Genomic DNA, 22,085 nt, shown 5'->3' with positions numbered 1-22,085 from the left:
TTCATGCGGTTACAGCTACCTGTGACAATTTTTGAAGGTCATCGTTTCTGTCATTACGTGAATGTTTCCAGCTGCCTTCTATACCTTTATCAAGTTTCCAACTCTAATATTTAGCAAGGAGACATGAACAAATCATTGCATAGCAGGTATAGCGCAGGAGGAGGCCATTCGGCCCATCATGCCTGTGCCAGCTCTTTGAAAGAGCTATCCAATTAGTCCCATCCCCCAACTCTTTCCCCATAGCCCTATAATTTTTTTAAAATCCAATTCCCTTTTGAAAGTTACTATTGAATCTGCTCCCACCACCCTTTCAGGCAGTACGTTCCAGATCATTACAACTCGCTGTGTTTATAAAAAAAAAACGTTTCCTGATGTCGTCTCTGCCTCTTTTGCCGATCACTTTAAATATGTGTCCTCTGGTTACTGACTCTTCTGCCACTGGAAATAATTTCTCCTTATTTACTCCGTCAAAACCATTCATGATTTTGAACACCTCTATCAAATCTCCCCTTAACCTTCTCTGTTCTAAGGAGAATAACTTTAGAATTCTCCAGTCTCTCCACGTAACTAAAGTCCCTCATCCCTGGCACCATTCTAGTAAATGTCTTCTGTGCAATCAGCAGTTATCTCAGATTGTGCTGATTGGCTGTTGAAAGGAGCTGGATTTTTCAGTGGTCAGTAATATAGCCACCCTATTTCAATATCTCTTGATTAAAACATGATATTTTCAGTCATTTGAGCAATTAATACACCTGCAAATAAGTGCTTATCTTTGGAAATAGCATTGGCTGACCTGTCTTTGTTGCTGGTAACTACAAGAACATTCAATGGTATACAGTCAGCTCTAGTTTGCAGTTAAGGTGTTAAAACAGGTGGCTAAGATCAGAGCCAGGAAAATATGAAACAGCGCAGTAAATATCAATTTTATTGGGTATGATTTGTCATTATTCACAGAGCAGTTTGCTCCTTCCTATCATCATCCTGCTGCTCATTTTAGTTCTTTTTCTGTATTCTGGGCTATATTTGATGCCAGCCCCCAGTTGTGAAAGGCGATTGTGCCAGTTCACTGTTCCGCAGCTGCTTATTAATCCTAGAGATTTCTTTTGGCAAAGGGAATGAGAAGCCAGGGGTTGTAGTGGTATGCCAAATGCATGGTGCCACGTCATTGAAGAATGTCTTAAACCCCAGTCTCGCCTGTTTTTGTCATGAAGTGGCACAAGCCAGGTGCCTTCTGTATAGTGAGGAGAGACATTTGTTGCTATACTGCACGAGTGTTGCCTATCAGGGTTTAGAATGGTATTGACAAAGGCTTTGGAGCTGGTCATGCACTCAGGACAAGGTGATGTATGCCCTGGTGAAAGAATGGAGACATTTCATAGTGTACAGTTTTTTTTAAAAAATGCACTGGGTGGAAAGAGATCATAAAATAATCCTATTTATTAAATATCACAAAGTGTTTGAATTTTTGTAGTACTAAAAATGCATCTAGAAGAGATCAATGCTGTGTGTGGCACTTTGTAGAGAAAGGCCCTATTTGAGTGTACAGCGCAAACTGACTGTTTCAGCATTGCTGAATATGTGAACCAGACCGAATGAGGGCTTTTTATCACCTCCCTGCTGGCTCAGTGTTTTTTAAAAAATTAAATACAATAACAATTCAATAAAATTATTAAAAGCAGCAATTATTAATTCTATTTGTATAGAAATATTGTATTGATTCATTATATCTTTTGGTTATTTTTATTTATTTTTGAACTCGTGTAAATTACCCCAAATGGTTGCCAGAACATTTAACAACAAAACATTAATTCTTGAAAGCAATAAAATGCACCCTATTCATATTGACTGGGAGATAGACAATGGGACTGGATTGCTTCACATCGCAACGGATCTAATGCAGGGCTGAGGAAATGACTGGAAAGAAAGCTCTATGGTGGTTGGGTTGCTTTGTATTTTAGTGCTCCTGAGCTGTAAAGTGGCTTGCTGCTGCCATGATAGTTTAAGGCTACTATTGACAAGGGATGTGATTGAGGTGAGGCAGTAGTTTGGCTTTTGATTCAACTTTTGTACTTTAGAACCTGTATAGGCAATGAATTGTCGAGTCCCAGAGGCAAGTTTAGAAAAGTGAATGTCCTGAGAGAGGCAAATAAAGATAACTGGCCAATTGAGTCATTTGGCAAAAGTTCCCCTCTCACCCTCATAAGTAATCAGACAAACCCCAGAAAGTGCCCTAATCACTAAATGCTATCTAGAAATAATTTACTTTTGTCTTCTAGCGTTGTGTTACATGTATTAAAAGAAGAAAAACTTGCATTTATATGATGTGGAGATGCCGGTGATGGACTGGGGTTGACAATTGTAAACAATTTTACAACACCAAGTTATAGTCCAATAAAAATTGTTGGACTATAACTTGGTGTTGTAAAATTGTTTACAATTGCATTTATATAGCATTTTATGTGTAAGTCTCAAATGTCCCAAAGCTTTTCACATACAATGAACAAATACATCAACCACTGCGAGCACAGAATGGTCCCACACACAGATATAAGTTCTAGTTAGACATGCTACAGCACTCCTACCTTATTGCGGAGAACAGTGTTCACTTTACGATATTTTGTCTGCAGGAGGATGGAATGGAGCCAAAGGGGAGACTCTGGCCAGTGACGATGATCTGAGTGAAGTGTTCAGCCATTACAGCAGTGCCAGCGAGACAACCAGTGTTCCTGAGGAAGGTACTAATGAGGTGCATTGCCTATAGTGTTTGAAGCCTCAAGACCTGGTGCATAAATTACTTCTGAAGCAAATTCTGAGCCCTTCAGGTTTGGGAGAGTGACTGTGCACAATCATGATACTTGGGACTTTCCAAAATCGAATGCAGATTGATATTTTGGATTTTTCACTTAATTACCATTGGGGATGAGGTAGAGCATCGTTGTCTTCCCGCCTTCCCCTTTAGAAGTGTTAACTGTAGTTACTTGTGTCTCAGGAGATTAGATAAATTAGGGAGTCAGCAATGGTGGTTAATCTACATGACCTTTTAGAAGAAGTGGGCATGATTGGCTGAATAATGTTTATTATTATATATCCAGGACAAGAAAAGGCCATGCTTGCGCCCATCGTTCATCCGTGTGCACCAACCACCCATTCCCCCCTCCCCCTCCTGAGAGGCAAGAAAAAGAGATTTGTAACTAATTCAGGAGTCATCTATCAAAATTCCTCTCCCATCCTCCTAGCTAATCAGGCACACCTCAGAAGGTATCCTAATCACTAATTGCTATCCAGAAATAATTTACTTTTGCTTTCCAAATGTTGTGATCACCACCTTTTCCAGAAGTCCATCTAACACCTTTTGAAGGAATTAAAAAATCAGTCTTCACTACTATTTCCAGTAGACTGTTCAACTACCCTCTGACAGTAAGAAAACTTCTGGACATCCATCTTTACCCCCTGCTTTCTCAGTTTGTATGGGTTGCCTTTAGTTCTATCTGACACAATCTATTTGCATGATCATGCATTTAATAATCTTAAATACCTGGATCCTTCATGGATTAAAATGTATTTTCTGTAACAAATGATGTTTGGGTACTAAATACAGTGAAAAATAATTCTTCCTCCTTTCCCTTCAGAGATTGATTAAAAAAAATAACAGCAGAACAGAAAGCAGAGTCTAAATGTTATTTTTCTTAGATGTTCTCATCCCAGTCCCTCCATCCACACCCTATGCCTTCCCCCGAAAAGAGGGGCAATGGCAGGAGCTTTAGGAAGAAGAAAGATGTACAATATGAAAACTGAACTGTGCTCCAAGAAAACCATGAAATAAAACGAAAACCACACTTGGAAGTGACCTGGGCCATGCAGAAGTCAACCTGTAAACCCATGTCAAGTTGTCCACAGTTTACTGCATGTACTGTCATTATGTATAATATTGGCATACTATAATACTACAGGATGCAAACAAAATGTTTGATTAAAAAGCTGCTGTGATGCAAGAAAGCTTTTTTTTTTGTTCTCTGGATGTGGCCAATGTTGGCAAAGCTGCATTCATTGTCCATCCCTAGTTGCCCTGAGAAGGTTGTCTTGTGATGGTGCACTCAATGGTATTAGGCATGGAATTCTAGGATATTGAGCAAGCAATAGTAAGGGAATGGTGATAATGGGTGGTGCATTACTGGAGGGGAACTTGGAGGTTATGTTCCCATGACATTGCTGCTCTTGTCCGTCTCAGTGGTAGAGGATGTTTCAGGCGAAGGAGATGCAGTCAAAATAAGTTTGGTGAGTTGCTGCAGTACAGTGTGTGGATCTTGTACACTGCAGCCAAAGTGCACTGGTGACAGGGGGGATGGATATTGGGTCCTGTGGCAGGGGCAAGGATCAAACACTCTGCTCTGTCCTAGATGGCGTTGAGCTTGTGTGTTCTTGAAGCTGCACTCATCCAGGTGAGTGGTGACAAGAAGAAAGGTCATTGATGAAGCAGCTGAAGGTGGTTGGGCCGCCCTGAGGAACTTCCGCAGTGATGTCCTGGGGCTCTGATGCTGGCCTCTGACAACCACAAACACTTTTCTTTGTACAACCCTAGCCACTGGAGGGTTTTCCCTTTGACCTCAATTAACTTCACTTTTGCTTGGACTCCTTGATGCCATACACAATGGAATTGACATCAAGGGCATCTACTTGAACCTTTTTTTTGACATTCAGCTCATGTATTCACGCCTGACAACGAGGTCTGGAACTGTGGTTTTGGTGGAACCCAAACTGAATGTCGATGAGCAGATTATTGTTGAGTAAGACTTCTTGATGCCACTGTTTGTAACTCTTTCCATCACTTTACCAATGATTGGGAGGTGGCTGGTGGAGTGATGATTGACCAGGTTAGATTTATCCTGTTTTTTCTGATTAGGACTTAGCTGGGTAATTTTCCACATTGTTTATAATATCATAACTGTACTGGAATGGTTTGGCTAGGGGAGCCAGGAAAAGGTAAAGTGAGCAGTGCTGTTAATCTGCTGCAATGGACTGGCTTTGTGCCTGCGTTTTCCCATGTGGAGTGTGATCTTGGACTGCCTGAGACAATTTGTGGGGACAGAAATAATCACTTTGGACCATTCTTGTGCACCTCCTGTCTATATCAATATTGGCTTTGAGCGAGATTTGCAGTTGAGCCATATCCCTGCCTACTTCATGCTGAAAGCCCATGAGCAGGCTGGCATGACTAATTATTTAATTCTTCCATCCCTTTTGGGAAGTGCCTGATGTCCACTTATGGCACTAACTATATCGGGGAACACAGCGTCATGAATAGAATTACATAGAATGTACAGCACAGGCCATTTGGCCCAACAGGTCTATTCTGGTGTTTATACTTCATGTGAGCCTCCTCCCACCCCTCTTCATCTTACCCTAACAGCATAACCTATTCCTTTCTCCCTCATGTGTTTATCTAATTTCCCCTTGAATACACCTGTGCTATTCTCCTCCACGACTGATAATGAGTTCCACATTCTATCTACTCTGGTTAACATGCAGATTTGTGCTAGTGGGTGCTGCACTGCGCTTGAGAAGCCAATATTCTCCATAGCATCATCTAGATGAAGATATTCAACTTTCAACAGCAGTTTCTGTAATATGCACTTTGTATTTTGGAAGATTTTATTTGTTTCTGTGTCACTTTTTCTCTCAGCCTCCAATCTCCCTAACATCCAAGCAGGCAGGGGAAAAGTGGCATAGACCCATGCTTGCCTTTTATTTTTTTTAGGAAATGAAACAGTTGATGAACAAATGGCCCAAGAGGAAGCTGAAGATAAGTTGAAGGAATGTATTGATAATACAATGGACAAACGGTGAGGCAGGCTTGAGGGATTTGCATTTGGGTTTGCATAGTAGCTGGAGTTATTTGTCATGGTTTTTTTTGCATTAATCCTTTTTCTGTTTTCAGTGCTAAAACCAGACTAAATGCCCTCGAAAGCCTCAAGTTAGCATTTTCTTCCAAAATCCTGTCTGACTTTTTGGTGGAAAGGAGAGTCACCCTCAGTGACTGCCTGGAACGCTGCTTAAAGAAAGGTATGTGCATTTTGGTAAACTGAAATATCGCGGCAAAAGATGTCCAGCCTGAAGAGGTGGCTGGTAGATCGTTAGCTTGCAGAACTGACCCTGATTATTACAAGCCTTCCGTTATAATCTGAAGCTTCAATCTCACCAGAAGAGTTCAAATTCTGCTAAGATGAACTACATTTAGACTTGAAATAAAAACAGAAAACACTGGAAACACTCAGCGGATCAGGCAGAAATAGAGGTAACATTTTAGGTCGATGACCTTTCATCAGAACTGGGAAGCTGCTGGTGATGAACAGCTTTTAAGCAAGTACAGAGCCAGGGTAAAGGGGGGCTGGGAAAGATCTGTGATAGGGTGGACTGCAGGAGTGAATAAATGATATAAAAACAAAAAATGCTGGAAAAGCTCAACAAGTGAGGCAGCATCTGTGGAGAAAGAAACAGTTAACGTTTCAGGTTGAAGATCTTTCGTCTCAAAAAGGATTAATGCAAAAAAAAACATGTCACATAACTCCAGCTATTTGTCTCCTTTGTTTCAACATTGATTTCAATAACTTCAGACCATAACCACTGCTCCCAATTTTTTTTATACTGTTGCTGCTGGTTATGGTTTTGCTGTTGCCATTTACAGCTCCTCTAGACTGATGTTTTGTTTCATAATTTGTCCCGTTACCACCCTCCCTGCCTTGCACCATCATCCTTTTTGTCATTTAATCACTCTTGCCCTTTAACCTACCACAGACCTTCCCTTTTGTCTTTCCTCCCCCCCCCACCCCACTTTTCCCTTCCTTAAAAAAAAATGTAATTCTAACATCTTCCAGGTCTGACAAAAGGTCTTCAACCTGAAACGTTAACTCTGTTTCTTTCTCCACAGATGCTGCCTCACTTGCTGAGCTTTTCCAGCATTTTCTGTTTATTTCAGATTTCCAGCATCCGCAGTATTTTGCTTTTGATTTAGTAATTAAATGACAAATGGGATGATGGTGTAAGACAAAAGGAACCGACAATGGGACTAACCTAGGAACAAAAGATGAGTCCAGAGGAGGTGTAAATGGTTACAGAATGTCCAAGAGAAAATGGATGATTAAAATCTAAAACAACTTTAGCTTTGTATTTACTTTCCTTTCTAAAGGGAAGGGTGAAGAACAAGCCATTGCAGCTACTGTCACAGCCTTATTGTGCATTCAGCTGGGATCGTGCAAAGAAGGCGAAGATGTTTTCAAAATCCTGAAGTCTGTTCTAATTAATATCTTTACTGACAAATCAACTAGCTTGGCTGCCAGGCATAGTGTAAGTACTGTTTTTTTCCCAAATGACCAAATGATATATGTACAAGGCTTCAATATATAGCCCTTAAGCCCTAATGAGGACCAAACACTTAGACAGTGAATTCTGCAAAAATGTTCCTAAGTTTCTTATCATATATTCAATTTAATATTTATTTTATTAAATCAGAGGTAATAAAGTACCTTCAGGAAATGGGAGTGCTTCATACTGTAGGATTATAACCTAGCTTAAAGAGTTCTAGGGCACCCACATGCTGGGCATGCACAAGAAAGGTATTTGATATGTTATATGTAGGCAGTGCTGCACCTGGTCTTCTACTCCCATGTTCCCGTAAAAGTCTAGGACCTGTCATTACACCAGTTTGTTTAGCCAACGGTCCTTTGCCCCTCACTGCCAAAGTTGAGGACAAAGTCATCAGCCTCTCTATAGCAGATTAGACAGATGGAACCAAACGTTCTGTTTAATTTGACTTGCCAGGATTTTGTTTTTTAGGGTTCCCAAGAGTCTATGGTGTTAGCCAATCGACAAAATTCCAGAAAATACTATAATCTTTTTTTTGTCACAGGCATACAAAAGAATGAAAAGCTAGGCACTTCTGATCATGTGGTATAATCAGTGACCAATCCCATGCTCGTCAGCAGCCATGTATAGAGCAAATAAAGCAGACAAAACAAAGGATCATAGCACAAAGCATAAGTTGAATTTTACATTTAGCTCACAGACTGGCCTGTGGTCTTACAGTATACCCTTTTACACTAACCTAAGCAATACGTCCTGTGCATCAAAATCAAAGTAAGTACCCCCATATTGGGTCACCATATCTGCACCAGCATCGACCAAAACCTTTAAATGTGCAAAATGCAGTAGCACAATATCTGATGCTCATGATTGATTTACAAAATTTTGTTTCCAAACATGATACCGTGACTTCCCAAATCTGCGTCAAATTCATGAGCCACGTCGATTAAAGATTGGTTGCACGTACATTATTTATAATAACAATGAGCCTGAGACTTCGTCAGGTTTTTTAGAGCAAATATCAGCGCCATCTGTGCTGATAAAACATTAGTACTACATGGCATCATGGACCAAATTACTTCATTCAATGCTAGAGAACCATTGCACTAGAATGATAAGATAATACCAGCTGGGATCATGGACACTCTTATGCCCCTTGGTGCTGAGAGTTTACTGATACCAGAACAACAGCAGCACTTACTGGCGCCACATTTATGTAAAGGAGAGAAGATAAAACTTGATTGTTTCAATGATTTAACCATCATTCCAGTAAGAGTGTTATTTTGGACTGGCTGGAAATAGCGCTTTGTCTCATGGCAATATATAACTTGGCTTGTTCTGAATTATAATATTTATGATATAGGACCTTTAAAATATTAAAAATGACAACGATCCATCTGATTCACCCTGTTAATTGGCTAAATTGGTGAATTTAGTCCATTAGTGGTTTACAGCTGCGTTGAGCTGATTTTGGAAAATCAAATGTAGCAGTAAAACCACTAAAATACCTTCATTGTTAAAGGTGTAATTTTGTCCACATAGCCCTGTATGTGGTGCATATTTTGCATAGTTCCTATAGTTTGCTATATAAGGGTTTCCGAGTAACTAACCTAATGTATAGTTTTGCTAATTTTGAGAAAAGCTATAAGATTTATGGACTAAACGTTCAATCTTTCAGTTGGGTAATACATTTGGATATATCTTAATTTCTGTTGTTGCTTCTGTTTAGTGTGCCACCGCTCTAGGAATGTGCTGTTACATAGCTGCTAATGAAGCGGAGGTAAGTCTTATTTCGTTGGATAACTTCATGTTTTTGTAAGTGAGTGGATACTTGTTTCTGTGGCACTTGATGTAACTTGCCATCAGTTTTATTTAACAATTCATTTATGTACAGTGCACTCAGGTGCTGCTTATTTTTGGGGCTCATTGCTGGTCCTAAAAACAATTAAACGTATTCATGTATATGTGGGCCCTGGACCACTGTAGGGCCAGTTCAAATACCCTATCCAACCATGGAAATGTCATCTGTTGAATGGACTTGATCAGGGTTAAATAATATAGATTGTAATGTTAGATTTGATATCCTAGAATTATGGGGATCAGGGAGAAATTTTACAGCGCGTTAGTTGCCTAGATTCTTCTGGAGTCTAAATTGGGTAGAACTCATGATGGGGCAAATTGTATATGGTCTATATAAGGAATTGATTTAAGTAATAAACAAGGAAGAAAATTGCAAATGCTGGAAATCTGAAATAAAAGCACAAATACTGGAGTGTCAGTCAGTCAGCGTCCATAAAGAGAGAAGACAAGTTAACCTTTCTGATGCAGGTTATACATCCAAAATGTTGACCTCATTACAGATGCTGTGTATTTCTAGCATTTTCTGTTTTATTAAAGGAATTGACTTGATGAGCTGAATGGCACTATTGTCCATATTTTCTTATGTCTATATTTTCTTATGTCTGTCATTCAGTTGTAGTCTTTGCATGTAAACGGTCAACAGCTATGAATCTACTTTGGTATAGCTCACTAATGTATGTTGCACCACAAAATTTAAAACTATTTCCCATTTGTATAGAGGAGAGAATCAACAGATATGCCAATTACACGAGTTAAAATAAAAAGGGAAAACTGGTGTTTCAGGTGTGTACTGTTCATCAGAACTCAAACAAGCTGTAAACTGTCACAGAAAACTTAGATGTTATAAAAAAAATCAAGAGTGAAGTGATGGGGAGATATAACGTAGATAAAATAATGTGCAAATAGTGGAGGGTGAAGATGCATTAAGATGGTCCATATTAAAGGAAAGGCAAGAAGTGGGAGAGGGAGAAAGGGAGGGGATAAGTGACAAACTGCGAGTACCACAGATCTGAAATTAAGAGTCTGCTAGTCCTGATGGGGAAAAAAAAAACAGATCAACATCAAACTTCCCACAAAGGCGCTATGTCCCAAAGGTGAGCCCACTTCGTCTCCCACAGCCATCAACAGGTGAGCTTTATTTTTCACCCCATCTTTTTTCATCTTTCTGTTTTTGCAAGCCCCTCTCATGCTTTAATAAGACTGTAAGGAAAATGTACTGAGTCATCTATGTGTGAATATTGCAGCAACATTATACTCTTCTATTTTAATAATAAATGTAGTTTGCAGGAATGGTTTAAAGTAGTTATGAAAGCACTTTACTACCAGTGACATGATGGCTGATTTTACTGGGAATGAACCATTTGAATGTGATTTTCTGTATTAGTCATATTACTTTTATATAATCTAATCCAATAAATAAATGACTTCTAGTTTCATAAACTGTATGTGATAGTCCGGCTGGTTGAATGCTACATATAATATTTTTGTTGGATTTGCTGAGTATGTATCCCACAGCAGCCCTTATTAGTTTGACATGCCTTAGTGCCCCAGTTACATATGTCTAAGGGCAATAGGAGTTACTGTACACAACATGAGACATCTAGTTCCTGTCAACCCACCATGTGAAAGATGTTTGCTTCTATCTATTCCTACATATTCGAATTTTAGGACATAGTTAAGATCCAAGTTTCATCATTGAGATGAGTCAGTGCATCGTAGCTGAAATTAATCAGTACATAGCTGGTTTAGTGAGTTGGATAAGTTGCTCATGATAACCAGTAGAGGCAAGTGATAAATCTGGTCCGTGTAATGCAGATTTTTCAAAACTGCAGCTAATCATTGAGTGTTCTATTTATAGATTTTAATACCTTCACGGTAGACAGCTGATACTGAAATTCAGCTGTTTGACTGCTCAGGAATTGTCATTGACATCAGCTGGTCTTTGCTACTGTCAGACCTTAAATGTTGCGTTTCTGTAAGGCTGTAGGAGTTGATCCAAACAAAGAAAAGTGTTGAACAGCCAGTTATATTAACTAAACTGGGTTGGGGAGAGAAGATGAAGCCTTTGTACTGAAAGATTGAAAGTAATCTTCCTTCCACCAGAGTTCCTTTTCATGGTATCTAGCTTGTGCCTTCATATTAGAAATGGACTTATGCTGTAAATGCATTTCATCAAATTTATTGTTTGCTTCTAACTGTTATTCCTATATATACCTATTTCAGGACCTTGCATCTTGCCTGACCTGTTTGGAGAGTGTCTTTAGTGCTTCATATATAAAGGGGGATGGATCAGTGCCCTCCCACAATTCTCAGACTCAGGTCCTACACTGCAATGCTCTGCAGTCCTGGTCCTTACTGGTTACTATCTGTCCACCCTCCAAAATTCAGAAGTTCTTGGAAAAGTAAGTGTGAATGTCAGTTAGAAATGACCACTGCTACAGGTCTGCTATACAGATGCCTTTAGTTACTACTTAATGTTTTATTTTAGTACCGGTTTATAGCAAAGCCAAGACATATTGATCAGTAGTACAACTGTAAAGGCTATCAGAACTGTGCATAAAAGAGAAATGGCATTCTGTGGCTTTAGGAGGTACTCTTGAGGTTGCTTGAAGAAAGTTGTCAGATGAGTCAATAGTCTTAGTGCAACCCCTAACTTCCTGTTCAGTGAGAGAATAAGTCACCCTTTCATTTTTAAAAAAAAATATTATTCATATTTTATTACTCTAGGAAGTAATTTCAATGTAAATCAAACTTCCCTCCCCCTCCCATTTTTAGCTAATGAACCAAAGCTAATTAAGATCTCTGCCCCTTGATAGAGATCAGAATTTGGATTGCTTTATTGCAGCCTCCTGCATACCTGACATTCTAAAGAGATCCAATCAGCTGATGCTGCAGGCAGTGAACTGGTCATTGTGTTTTTAGATGAAGGTGGGAGCCCACTCCCAGGCCTCTACCAATGCTGCAGTACAGCTAGCCATTAGAAAGTATGTGAGGGGTGCTAATTGTGACTGGGCCTTTTTTCCCCCTGTGGGAAGATGCGTGACCTCGGCTGGCTACCTCCGACTGATGAGACAGCTGAAATCAGAATTTCACCCTGTAGGAAATAGTGAATGTGAACTTGTGACCTGGTACTCTATGGCATAGTTCATTGTAGCTCCAACTGGCTTATTCTGCACAAAGAAAATCAGCTTTAATTAAATTGAAAGGTTATTTTAAATGTAATGTATTTACATCATGATTTGACAAATATTTTTGCGCTAATCAACTGTTTGTTATATTTTCCAGTCACCTGCCCAAATTACCTGGCCTGCTGTGTAGTGACAATGTGACCTTGCGAATAGCAGCCGGGGAAGCAATAGCACTTCTGTTTGAGTTGGCACGCAAGACTGATCAAGTAAGGAGCCCTTTGTGTTTACTTTCGTGCAAAGAAGTGAAGCAATAATTTGCTACATTTTCTTAAAGCGTCATCTTCCTCACCCTTCTCCCCCTGGCGTACCTTAGATTGGCAAACCTGCCTCTTGTGGGAGCTGAAGTGCAGTGTTTGTGATTGAGTTTTTAGTTGAGTAACTATCTGCTACTTTTGGTTTATTTTCTTTCCTGTCCTTAATTTTAAGCAAAAAAATTACTGACCTGTTTCCTTTGTCACTGATTTAATTTTATTATGTAAGCAATCACACAAGCAAATAGCCTCATGATTGATGATGCTGGCGCATTAACCAGATGCCCTGTTTCTGTCCTGCAGATGTTTATTGCGTTGACAGAACAAGGGGCTTTGTGTTAAAATCAGGTTCTCTTGTAACTCCTGTAGTTGGGTTCATGGATCAAATGAGGGTTTGCTCTCTCAACGGATATTTGCTAACTGAGAGTTCAGCATTCTTCGCATTCATGGACCTAGATTGCACTACTAGGTTTGAATGTCATAACATTCTGCAGCAAAGTGTCAGTTATGGACTGGATTTTATGGTAGTTCTCATTTGATGCCTTGGGAACACATAAATGTCCTGTGTTTTCTGGTGCTGACTGGAAGATCCCAGGTTCACTCCCTGATCTGTATTATAAAATGACATCAAAGACAACAGTAAAGTTGATGTGCACAGCTAGGGACAGAGATAATCAGCCAGGGTTTCTGCTCCTAATTGCTATCCATCACACTCTACGCTGGAATAGTACTGGTTTGGACATCAGGTAAGAACAAGATTAGGCTGGGCTATGATGGCCCTCAAAGTTGAACTGCTTCCTGATGGTGCTTGTTCAAGCTCATGCATGAAGAATGGCCACTTAGTTGAGATACCAAAGGGCCACCGCTTTCTGTTGAACTGGAACTATATCCTACCATGAATTTAGCAAAGGAGGAGTCTGAAGAGAAGATTGGAGGGAAGTGGAAGAAAAATAAGGCTGACTATATATCTCACGAATGAAAGTGCCTGGCCTGTATGGTTGATAAGGTTTGTTACAATGATCTATGCCTTTTTGATTTTGTTGGGTGTGCTTTATAAAATATTTTTTGTTGTTCATCCAACAAGATGTATCAGCTGGTGTGATAACGTTGCAATGATCCAGCATCCACTTTGACTAAATGTTTTAAATCTATCTTGTTTGGGTTGTTCAACTAGCAAGATTAGTTTCTTTCTGCATAACAGTTGGTGAAGTCTGGTAATCTGTTTCTGATTTCTTCAATGAATGTAGCCACAAAGCTAAGCTCCCTGTCCTTCTAATGAAAATAGCCGGGATTGCACTGGCCCTTGAAATTGTTGTGCTGTCCACTGCTTGTAGTCTTTCAGTATGGCAACCAGTGACTTCTGCAGAGAGATGAGAGGCAGCTCACATGGTGTGGGGAGCATCAATGTTCCATGTACACTTGTCATCATAATCCCTATTTAAAGCTAATTGAAGAAAATGAACTGAACAGTTATTGTAGCACCTGTTGTGTAAACTGGCAACTAGATAGGTAGTCCACTGTGTAGCCTCAATACATCAGATTGATGCATGGTAGGAATGTTCCTCTCTGGTTGGGTTAATCTGTGAGAACTCTGTTATTGAATCTGGTGATGCCTGATCCAAGGAGTGTTAAATTCTGTTACAAGATTAAAAAGTGTTTTCACTTTACCCTGAGGGAATTGGCAATTAATTTTCTCTTGTATATTAATTTCTGTTATCTGATCGTGTCTGTCTTGCTGTTTCATTTTGAAGGAGTTTTTGTATGAGGGCACTGATCAACTTTGTGAAAAGCTGAAGGCTTTGGCAACTGACAGTAATAAATACAGGGCAAAAACTGATCGGCGAAAGCAACGCTCCATTTTCCGAGATGTCATGCGTTCCATCGAGGTAGGTTTTGTTCCAGTTACATTTGATAGGTTTTATGTTTTATAACCAACAAGATAGGTTTTATGTTTTATAACCATCAAGAATGAGAGCAAAACATTACACCATATAATTAATGGAAAACTTGTAGAAACTTAGATATGTTAACATCAAAATACTCATGCCTAAACTTTGTGTTGTCCTAAAATGTTAATGTCTTCCTATGGATGAGTTAGAGGCACAGAGTTGAAATGTTAGCACAGTGCTATTTGAGGGAAAATTAGTTTTGTATAATCTTGTACAGTAAAATGCTTATTTGAAGAAAAAATACTTCCATTAGTCATCCTAAAAATTATTACTAAAAGATGGGTGTATTTGGGTAAACGGTCACTAAGCCACCCAAGTGCTATAAATAATATGCAACGTCTGGCTATTAATCAATGACAATTTAAGCAGTATAGTCTGATACAGACAAAGATTGTCAAACAACACAGGTAGCCATCGGCATACTTCTTGCATATGTGTTATGAAGGTTGCAGTCCATTATTCTCCGCCTCAGGGTCCCAGTCTCCTACCCCACTCACTCATTTGCTTTCCTTCACCCGGGAAGTACCAAGAAGTATGTGTTTTTTTTAAATTACTGCTCCGATTTCTCTAGTTATAATGGGCATTGTGTAAATTGGAAAATATCAGTTCTGGATATGATAGCAACTCTGCACTAGGAAAGGGAAAAACCATCCAGCATTGCTATCCAGTAGGTACTGTTTGAAAGTGTGTGTACATCAATGTGTCCGATAAAGACAAGATCAGGCTCTGGTATGATGCCTTCTGTGACTAAATAGCCCGCTGACACTGATTGGTAGGGTGTCAAGTTGATGCCAGTGCTTATGGAACCACATCTTGTAGGAGTCAGTATGTTCAGGAGAGGACAGAAGACAATTGGAACAAAATAAATAGCACTTGGGTGTCCTGCAGTGGCCTGTTTGAACTTGGTTGTGTGAATTTCTTTAGTGCGAAACTGATTTGACTTTTTCACAAGCACAATAACTTCAGCTATGCTGTAATGACCATCTCCAACAAGAGTGTGTCTAACCAGCTCCCCTTGACATTCAATGGCATTACCATCGCCGAATCCCCCACCATCAACATCCTGGGGGTCACCATTGACCAGAAACTTAACTGGACCAGCCCTATAAATACTGTGGCAACAAGAGCAGGTCAGAGGCAGGGCATTCTGCGGCGAGTGACTCACCTCCTGACTCCCCAAAGCCTTTCCACCACCTACAAGGCACAAGTCAGGAGTGTGATGGAATATTCTCCACTTGCCTGGATGAGTGCAGCTCCAACAACACTCAAGAAGCTCGACACCATCCAGGACAAAGCAGCCCGCTTGATTGGCACCCCATCCACCACCCTAAACATTCACTCCCTTCACCACCGGCGCACTGTGGCTGCAGTGTGTACCATCCACAGGATGCATTGCAGCAACTCGCCAAGGCTTCTTCAACAGCACCTCCCAAACCCGCGACCTCTACCACCTAGAAGGACAAGGGCAGCAGGTACATGGGAACAACACCACCTGCACATTCCTCTCCAAGTCACACACCATCCCGACTTGGAAATATATCGCCGTTCCTTCATCGTTGCTGGGTCAAAATCCTGGAACTCCCTAACAGCACTGTGGGAGAACCTTCACCACACGGACTGCAGCGGCTCACCACCACCTTCTCAAGGGAAATTAGGGATGGGCAATAAATGCCGGCCTCGCCAGCGACGCCCACATCCCATGAACGAATAAAAAATAATTAATTAATTGTTGAGCAGAATAGATATTTATTCCAGATCTAACCTGATGTGATAACACAGAGCTCTGAATAGGAGAGTGTTACATTTTCTAGTGCCAAGATCCCTCGCCTTTTATGAGCATAAAAATTCACCCTTTAAAAAAGACTATTCAGTACCCATAAACTTCAGTGCCTGTTTAATCAGTTGTGAGGCTTTTTTAATACAATTACTCAAATTGACTCCTTGAGAACAGGCTAATTTCTTTCATAGTGTGATGATTTGTAATATGCAAAGCTAACTGATTAGAGATTTATTTATTGAATATAAAATATTTATTGGGTTGATCAGTGACTCTCTCTCGATTGGAAAAACTCCTGACTGAGCTATGTAGATGACTGAAAAACTTGGAACTTGCCATTGCTGGTGAGATGTTCTTTAGGACTAATAACACAAATGTTACTGAGTGACATTATTCCTCACCCAAATTGGATAATAGATGGCTGGAAGTGAATTTACAATGTTGTAATTCAATAAAATTATTTTGATTACATACTACATTGAGCAAAGTTTGACTGGTTTCTGAACTTCATCAGAGGTCAGAATTAATGTAACACACTACTGAATAATTGAAGAGTATTTCTATTTTCAGCAGGTGTATTGAACTTGTTTGCACTGTAGAAGCAATGCAATTTACTTAATAGGATGATAATGATTGATCTTAAACATGCAATAATAGGTACTGAGAGAAGGTTGTTTCTTAGCTGGTGATCTGCCAGAAAAACAATTTAACACAAGTAGTATTTTAATTTTAGAAACTGTTTCAGTAATGACTGTTCTAAGGAGGAAATTATTGCAAACCATTTGTAGAAGGATGAGACTAAGCAATATGTATATATAAAACTGATCCAGGTCCTGTATTGATTGTGCTTTAATATGGAATCAGAAGTAATTTACAAATGACCAGTTTCTATATGTTGTAGGATGGAGAGTGTCTAGAGGAAACAATCAAGTTTGGGATTGAGTGCCTTTACATAGATAGCTGGGTCAGAAGAAGAACCTATGATGCCTTCAAGGAGATTCTTGGATCTGGTGTCAGGCATCATCTGCAGGTAAAAACAAAAAGGCAAATCCAGAACAAATTAAGTAAAGCTGACTTGGTTGAAACAACTCATTATCACCAGTAGCTATCGGGAAATGTATTGTGACATGCGTACATGTGACATTTCCAGTAAGGAATTATGAGCAGGAATACTGGCTAACCTTTTTCTCCCCTCCTTCCTCCAACAATCCTAAAAGCCTCTACATTCTCAGGCCCGCTGTTTTGACCCCTCTGTTGCTTGAGTTGGCACAGACTGGCGTCAAGCCCAGGATCTTCCTAGTCTGTTTGGCTCACGAATACACCACTCAGCCATTGTGGGGCCCTACCAATTTTTTGCTCCTTTTTTAGTTGACACCTGATAGTGTGTGCAAGAAATCTCCTCCCAGACCTCTGACGCTGGTGCCCTCGAACTGGCTGCTAAGATGCAAATGCAGCAGTCATAGTCTCTTGTGGGGAGCAGGAGGTTTCTCCTTCATGGTGTGAAAGCACATGATCTCTGTCTTGTCGCCTTTTTTTCTTCCCCCTTCCTCCTTTTTAAAAAAAAAAGTAACAAAAGCAAAGCTTTTCCATCTTGAAACTGTTTGACTAGTAAGATCAGAGGATTGCTCCAAAGAGGGTGTTCTTAGAGATGATCCTGGAGCTTGTAAAACTACTGTACCAATATGCAAAATTGCACTGACTCTCATCTTACCAAATGCACTTTGTACATGCCGTGTAATGAAAATGTACCAATTGTTAATTTAAAACAGCTTGTCACAAAATCATTCTGATCTCGACTCAACGTTCAGCTTTGGTAACTATTACTGTTTCTGTAGCATAATGAATTGCTGCGGGATATCTTTGAACTGGGTCCTCCTCTAATGCTAGATGCTGCTGCTATCAGGGCCAATAAAATTTCAAGATTTGAAAAAGTAAGTAATTTTGATCTCTACATATTTAAATATAACATATGCCACTTATGTATCCTATTTCAAATGCTCATGATGTTTAAGTATTTGCTTTTTTCTTATTCTCTTTCTCCCCCTTTTCTCCCCCCACCATTTGCAAAACTGGTAGGGGATGAGCATGAAAGTCACATTTCCTTTCCTTTGCTCTCGCTTAGGGAATAGATCCACTATGATCTGGAACTCGCCATACCAGGAGTTCTGGGCAGTAAATAGTTGACGAGTTCTCTCGAGACTTGAACTTTGATTCAAATTTGAAAACGTTCTGTAATTGACTAGAAATTGCATGAGAGAACCCTAAAGTGACTTTCTTACTGCTCTTCCTCCTCTCTATCTCTTTGTGGGGAGGTGCCTCCTATGAAGTCATTGTTCAACAATTTGAGAGCTGCATCTCAAGTTACTACCACTCTGGCACATTGCATCCAATGCACTGGATTTATAATTGGGATATAGTCTATTTTTGTTGAATTATTAGTTTATGGTTTCATTTTGTCTTTTGTATTTTAAAGCCTTGTTGTATTGAATTTGGCTACTCCAAACCTTATTGAATCTGTTACAGTAAATTCTTGTCCCAATGAAGTTTGATGCCAGTTACTGCTTTGCTGGACCTTTGTTACAGCCCCAGTAACAGGGACTGACTGTACTTGTATATCCACCATTCATATAATTTTTTTAAAAATCCATTCTGGAAGAATTCTGTTCTGTTCAGTTCCACCCCATACAATGTGTTGACCAAGAGGATGTGTAGACTGACTGACTTAGGCATTTGCCACTTCTGCATGAAATTGACCCTTGGATGGTGCATTAGTTTTGTGGCATACTTGCTAATGAAGTATCTCGCGGGATGTACTTTACCTCCACCTGTTGCCACCTTCTGATGAGCATAATAAGGGGCTGCTAGCAAGAACCTGCCATTTAGGTCATTCCTACCTAGATAGATATATATACCCCTCATGATGTTGAAAAGTAAGAGTAATCTGTTGATTTTCCTCTTTCCTGAAACAGCATCTGTACAACTCTGCTGCATTCAAAGCAAGGACCAAGGCAAGAAACAAAGTCCGGGATAAAAGAGCTGATGTACTTTGAAAAACCAAAACAAACATCATGTCAGACCTCTTCCTGTAAATTTTAATGTTCCTGGTCACTGTGATATAAAATACACTCAACAGGGTTTTCTGAATTGTGTAAGCAATCATGGGGCCTTTTAATACTGCATGCAACACAGTTCCCTTTGCTGTGTTTGCTTTTTATTTAATTGTCATTTCACAAATCAGCATTTTAAATTGTATAAAAAGTTAGTATATAATCTGTAGGATTGATTCACAAAAAATGTGCTAATATGGGCTGATGCAGCCATCAGAATAACTAAATTAACTTGATTGTCTCCATTTGACCTTTCTCCTTGTGTAGTGAACTTGTAAATTTAGTCATTTCATTCAAAATATATTGGGGAAATTGATTAAGTATTTCAAATTAATTTTATTTTGCAAAGAAAAAAGAGAAAAGCACAAAAATAAGTGGGTAGTCTTTTGTAATTTTCTACCTACATTTTGTACCAACGAGGTTCTTTTTAAATATGAATAGATAGTAATAGTGAGAGCTGGGACTGAAGCTAGGTTTGGAGAAGGCTGAATGTACAGACCCACTTCTGTGTATGTGGTAACCAGACATTGATATCTAGGATTTTGATTTTGGAATGGGAAATGATTTCCTTCTGGTTACACTCCTAGCCAGTATAACTGACCTGCAAGTTTAACCTCAACTCCAGACTTTCAAGTTTTCAGGCAATGTAAAATGGATGAGACAGTGTAAACTATTTTTGGCATTGTGATTCCCAGGGCCACTGTCCATAATTTAAATTACACGCTACAGTAGAGGCCGTTTACACTTGAATGTGAGTCACTTGAAAGTACATGGTTTTGGCATTTGAGGGACTTGTCATGGCTCCATGCATACATCTCAGATTTGTGTTTCATTTAGTTATGTATTTGCAATACATTATTTCCTCCCTAGCTCTGTGACACTTCAGTCTTCAAAGTATTTATTCAGGGCATACATTTACAATAGACTTGAAGCTGAAATATTGTATGAAAGAAGTATTGAAAAATCTTTTTTTTTCTTAAATGCCCAACACTTCTCTATACTTCTAGCCAAAGGGTAAACCAATGGGTGCTTTAATATGATGGTTCTCTATTAATTTTGTTTTTCCTAGGGGTTCTGCCCCAGCCTTGGGCTGGGAGGATTCCATGGGTTTTGCCAATGTTGCTCTCTAGCCAGTGAGGGTTGTCTGAGTGCAGACTGAGATTGATTCTCCTCTTTCCCTGGTCAGTCAGGTGCTTTACCTCTGTTCGGTGCTGCGCCTAAGAAGCCAGCTAACAGTGGCACACTTCCTTTGGGCAGTGTGGGGGTGAGCGAACGGAGAGGAGAGTCATGCTAGACCAATGCTGAAATTAACAATGCCTAGGATTTTGAACCGGTGCCTCCAATTCTGTGACATATTCATGTATGCAACCAGTTAGTCTGCTTGCTTATGCTTTTGTCTATTAACCCCATATTTTTACTCTCTGACAGCCTAATTACAAATGTTTTGACGGGGAAAACCATCTTACCCCAATGAAGATGGCACTAGTGCCATTTTCATTACAGTTCTCAACTATAACTATAATTTTGGCACTAATTGGGTACCTTTGCTCAGGAAGCAGAATTGCCATACTCATGTGGAGCATATGGACCAGTTGGGCCAGAATACGTTCTACATCCCATTACCCTCTTTTCTCCCATTGCCAAATTGAAAGTGCACATTAAAAAAAATCTCCTCTGTACCTCTTAGGGATGTAATGAAACTATTGCTTTTTATTACCATAAACCAATGGTTCATGAAAAGAAATGGTTCCATTTTCACACATTGGCAGCCAATTATGGAGCTTATTGCTGTCAAATCAAACAACATTGGGACCGGGAAAAGTCATATATTGGCATGTAAAGCGGAGTTTGCATTTTTCAAGCCCTTTATATCTTCATTATATCTGTAGGGGGTTTGTTTGGGTGTAGTACATGTAAACCTCATTCTTATGCCTGGTTTGGCAACACACGTCAGTGGAAGAGGGTGGAAACATTTTTACAAATACATCTTACTTGTCTCCCCACTCTGGTAGATTGTATTTGGAGTACCTTGGTGCCCTCCCCTTACCCACCTTGGTAGATTGGATCTGGGGTGCTTGGTTTCCACCATCTTTGAAGGGTCTGCCTCCTGCTGCTTCAGACAAGTCACACATGCTTTTATGCAAACGGTTTTTAGCAACTAAATATTTTTCAAGTCTCTCAAACTCAAAAGAATAAGGAAGGATTTTTGTGTATGTGCCTTTGCATTATGTATGCTGTATCTGAAAGAGCTTATTAAATATTGCAAAAGTAATTATGGTGTTTCTTGTACCTTACTGCTGGGATGTGGGGGTGAGAGGGAGGGAAAGAAACATGAAGTGATCAGCGGAGTTGAATTCATGAACTATGAGAATTGGATTAATGCAGTGCATGATATAGTGCCTATAAGGGGGAATTATAGTGTCCAGTTTCTAGAGAAGAGCTAATCTCTCTCTTTCTGATTAGAGGGAGAGGCTTGGTTCTTTCCTCACTTCCAAGGAGAGGAAACAATTGGGACGAATCTACCCAAAATGCTCTGGAACGCCCCCCTTGGGCATAGGTTGTCAGCCTCACTCTGTCAAGGAATTGAATGGTGTAGA

General features: G+C 39.7%; 1 protein-coding gene across 4 annotated transcripts in view; it reads left to right on the top strand.

The window, feature by feature from the left end:
- ifrd2 (interferon-related developmental regulator 2) overlaps window positions 1–21,760 on the top strand; it is a 36,529-nt gene extending 14,769 nt beyond the window's left edge. For 3 of the 4 annotated variants that reach the window (XM_067998506.1, XM_067998505.1, XM_067998504.1), the window contains 11 exons: window positions 2,628–2,735; window positions 5,756–5,840; window positions 5,936–6,060; window positions 7,184–7,341; window positions 9,086–9,136; window positions 11,440–11,618; window positions 12,502–12,610; window positions 14,407–14,541; window positions 17,283–17,411; window positions 18,217–18,312; window positions 19,351–21,760. In XM_067998506.1, coding sequence (XP_067854607.1) covers window positions 2,628–2,735; window positions 5,756–5,840; window positions 5,936–6,060; window positions 7,184–7,341; window positions 9,086–9,136; window positions 11,440–11,618; window positions 12,502–12,610; window positions 14,407–14,541; window positions 17,283–17,411; window positions 18,217–18,312; window positions 19,351–19,431 — 1,256 coding nt within the window. In that variant the 3' untranslated portion in view covers window positions 19,432–21,760. Of the gene's footprint in view, window positions 1–2,627; window positions 2,747–5,755; window positions 5,841–5,935; window positions 6,061–7,183; window positions 7,342–9,085; window positions 9,137–11,439; window positions 11,619–12,501; window positions 12,611–14,406; window positions 14,542–17,282; window positions 17,412–18,216; window positions 18,313–19,350 lie in introns of those variants that run through there. The other variant, XM_067998507.1, reaches the window with a different exon arrangement.
- Window positions 21,761–22,085: the final 325 nt, after the last annotated feature.

The sequence above is a fragment of the Heptranchias perlo genome, chromosome 17, assembly GCF_035084215.1.
Source record: "Heptranchias perlo isolate sHepPer1 chromosome 17, sHepPer1.hap1, whole genome shotgun sequence".
Taxonomy (NCBI): Eukaryota; Metazoa; Chordata; class Chondrichthyes; order Hexanchiformes; family Hexanchidae; genus Heptranchias; species Heptranchias perlo.
This window is presented reverse-complemented; position numbering and strand designations above follow the sequence as displayed.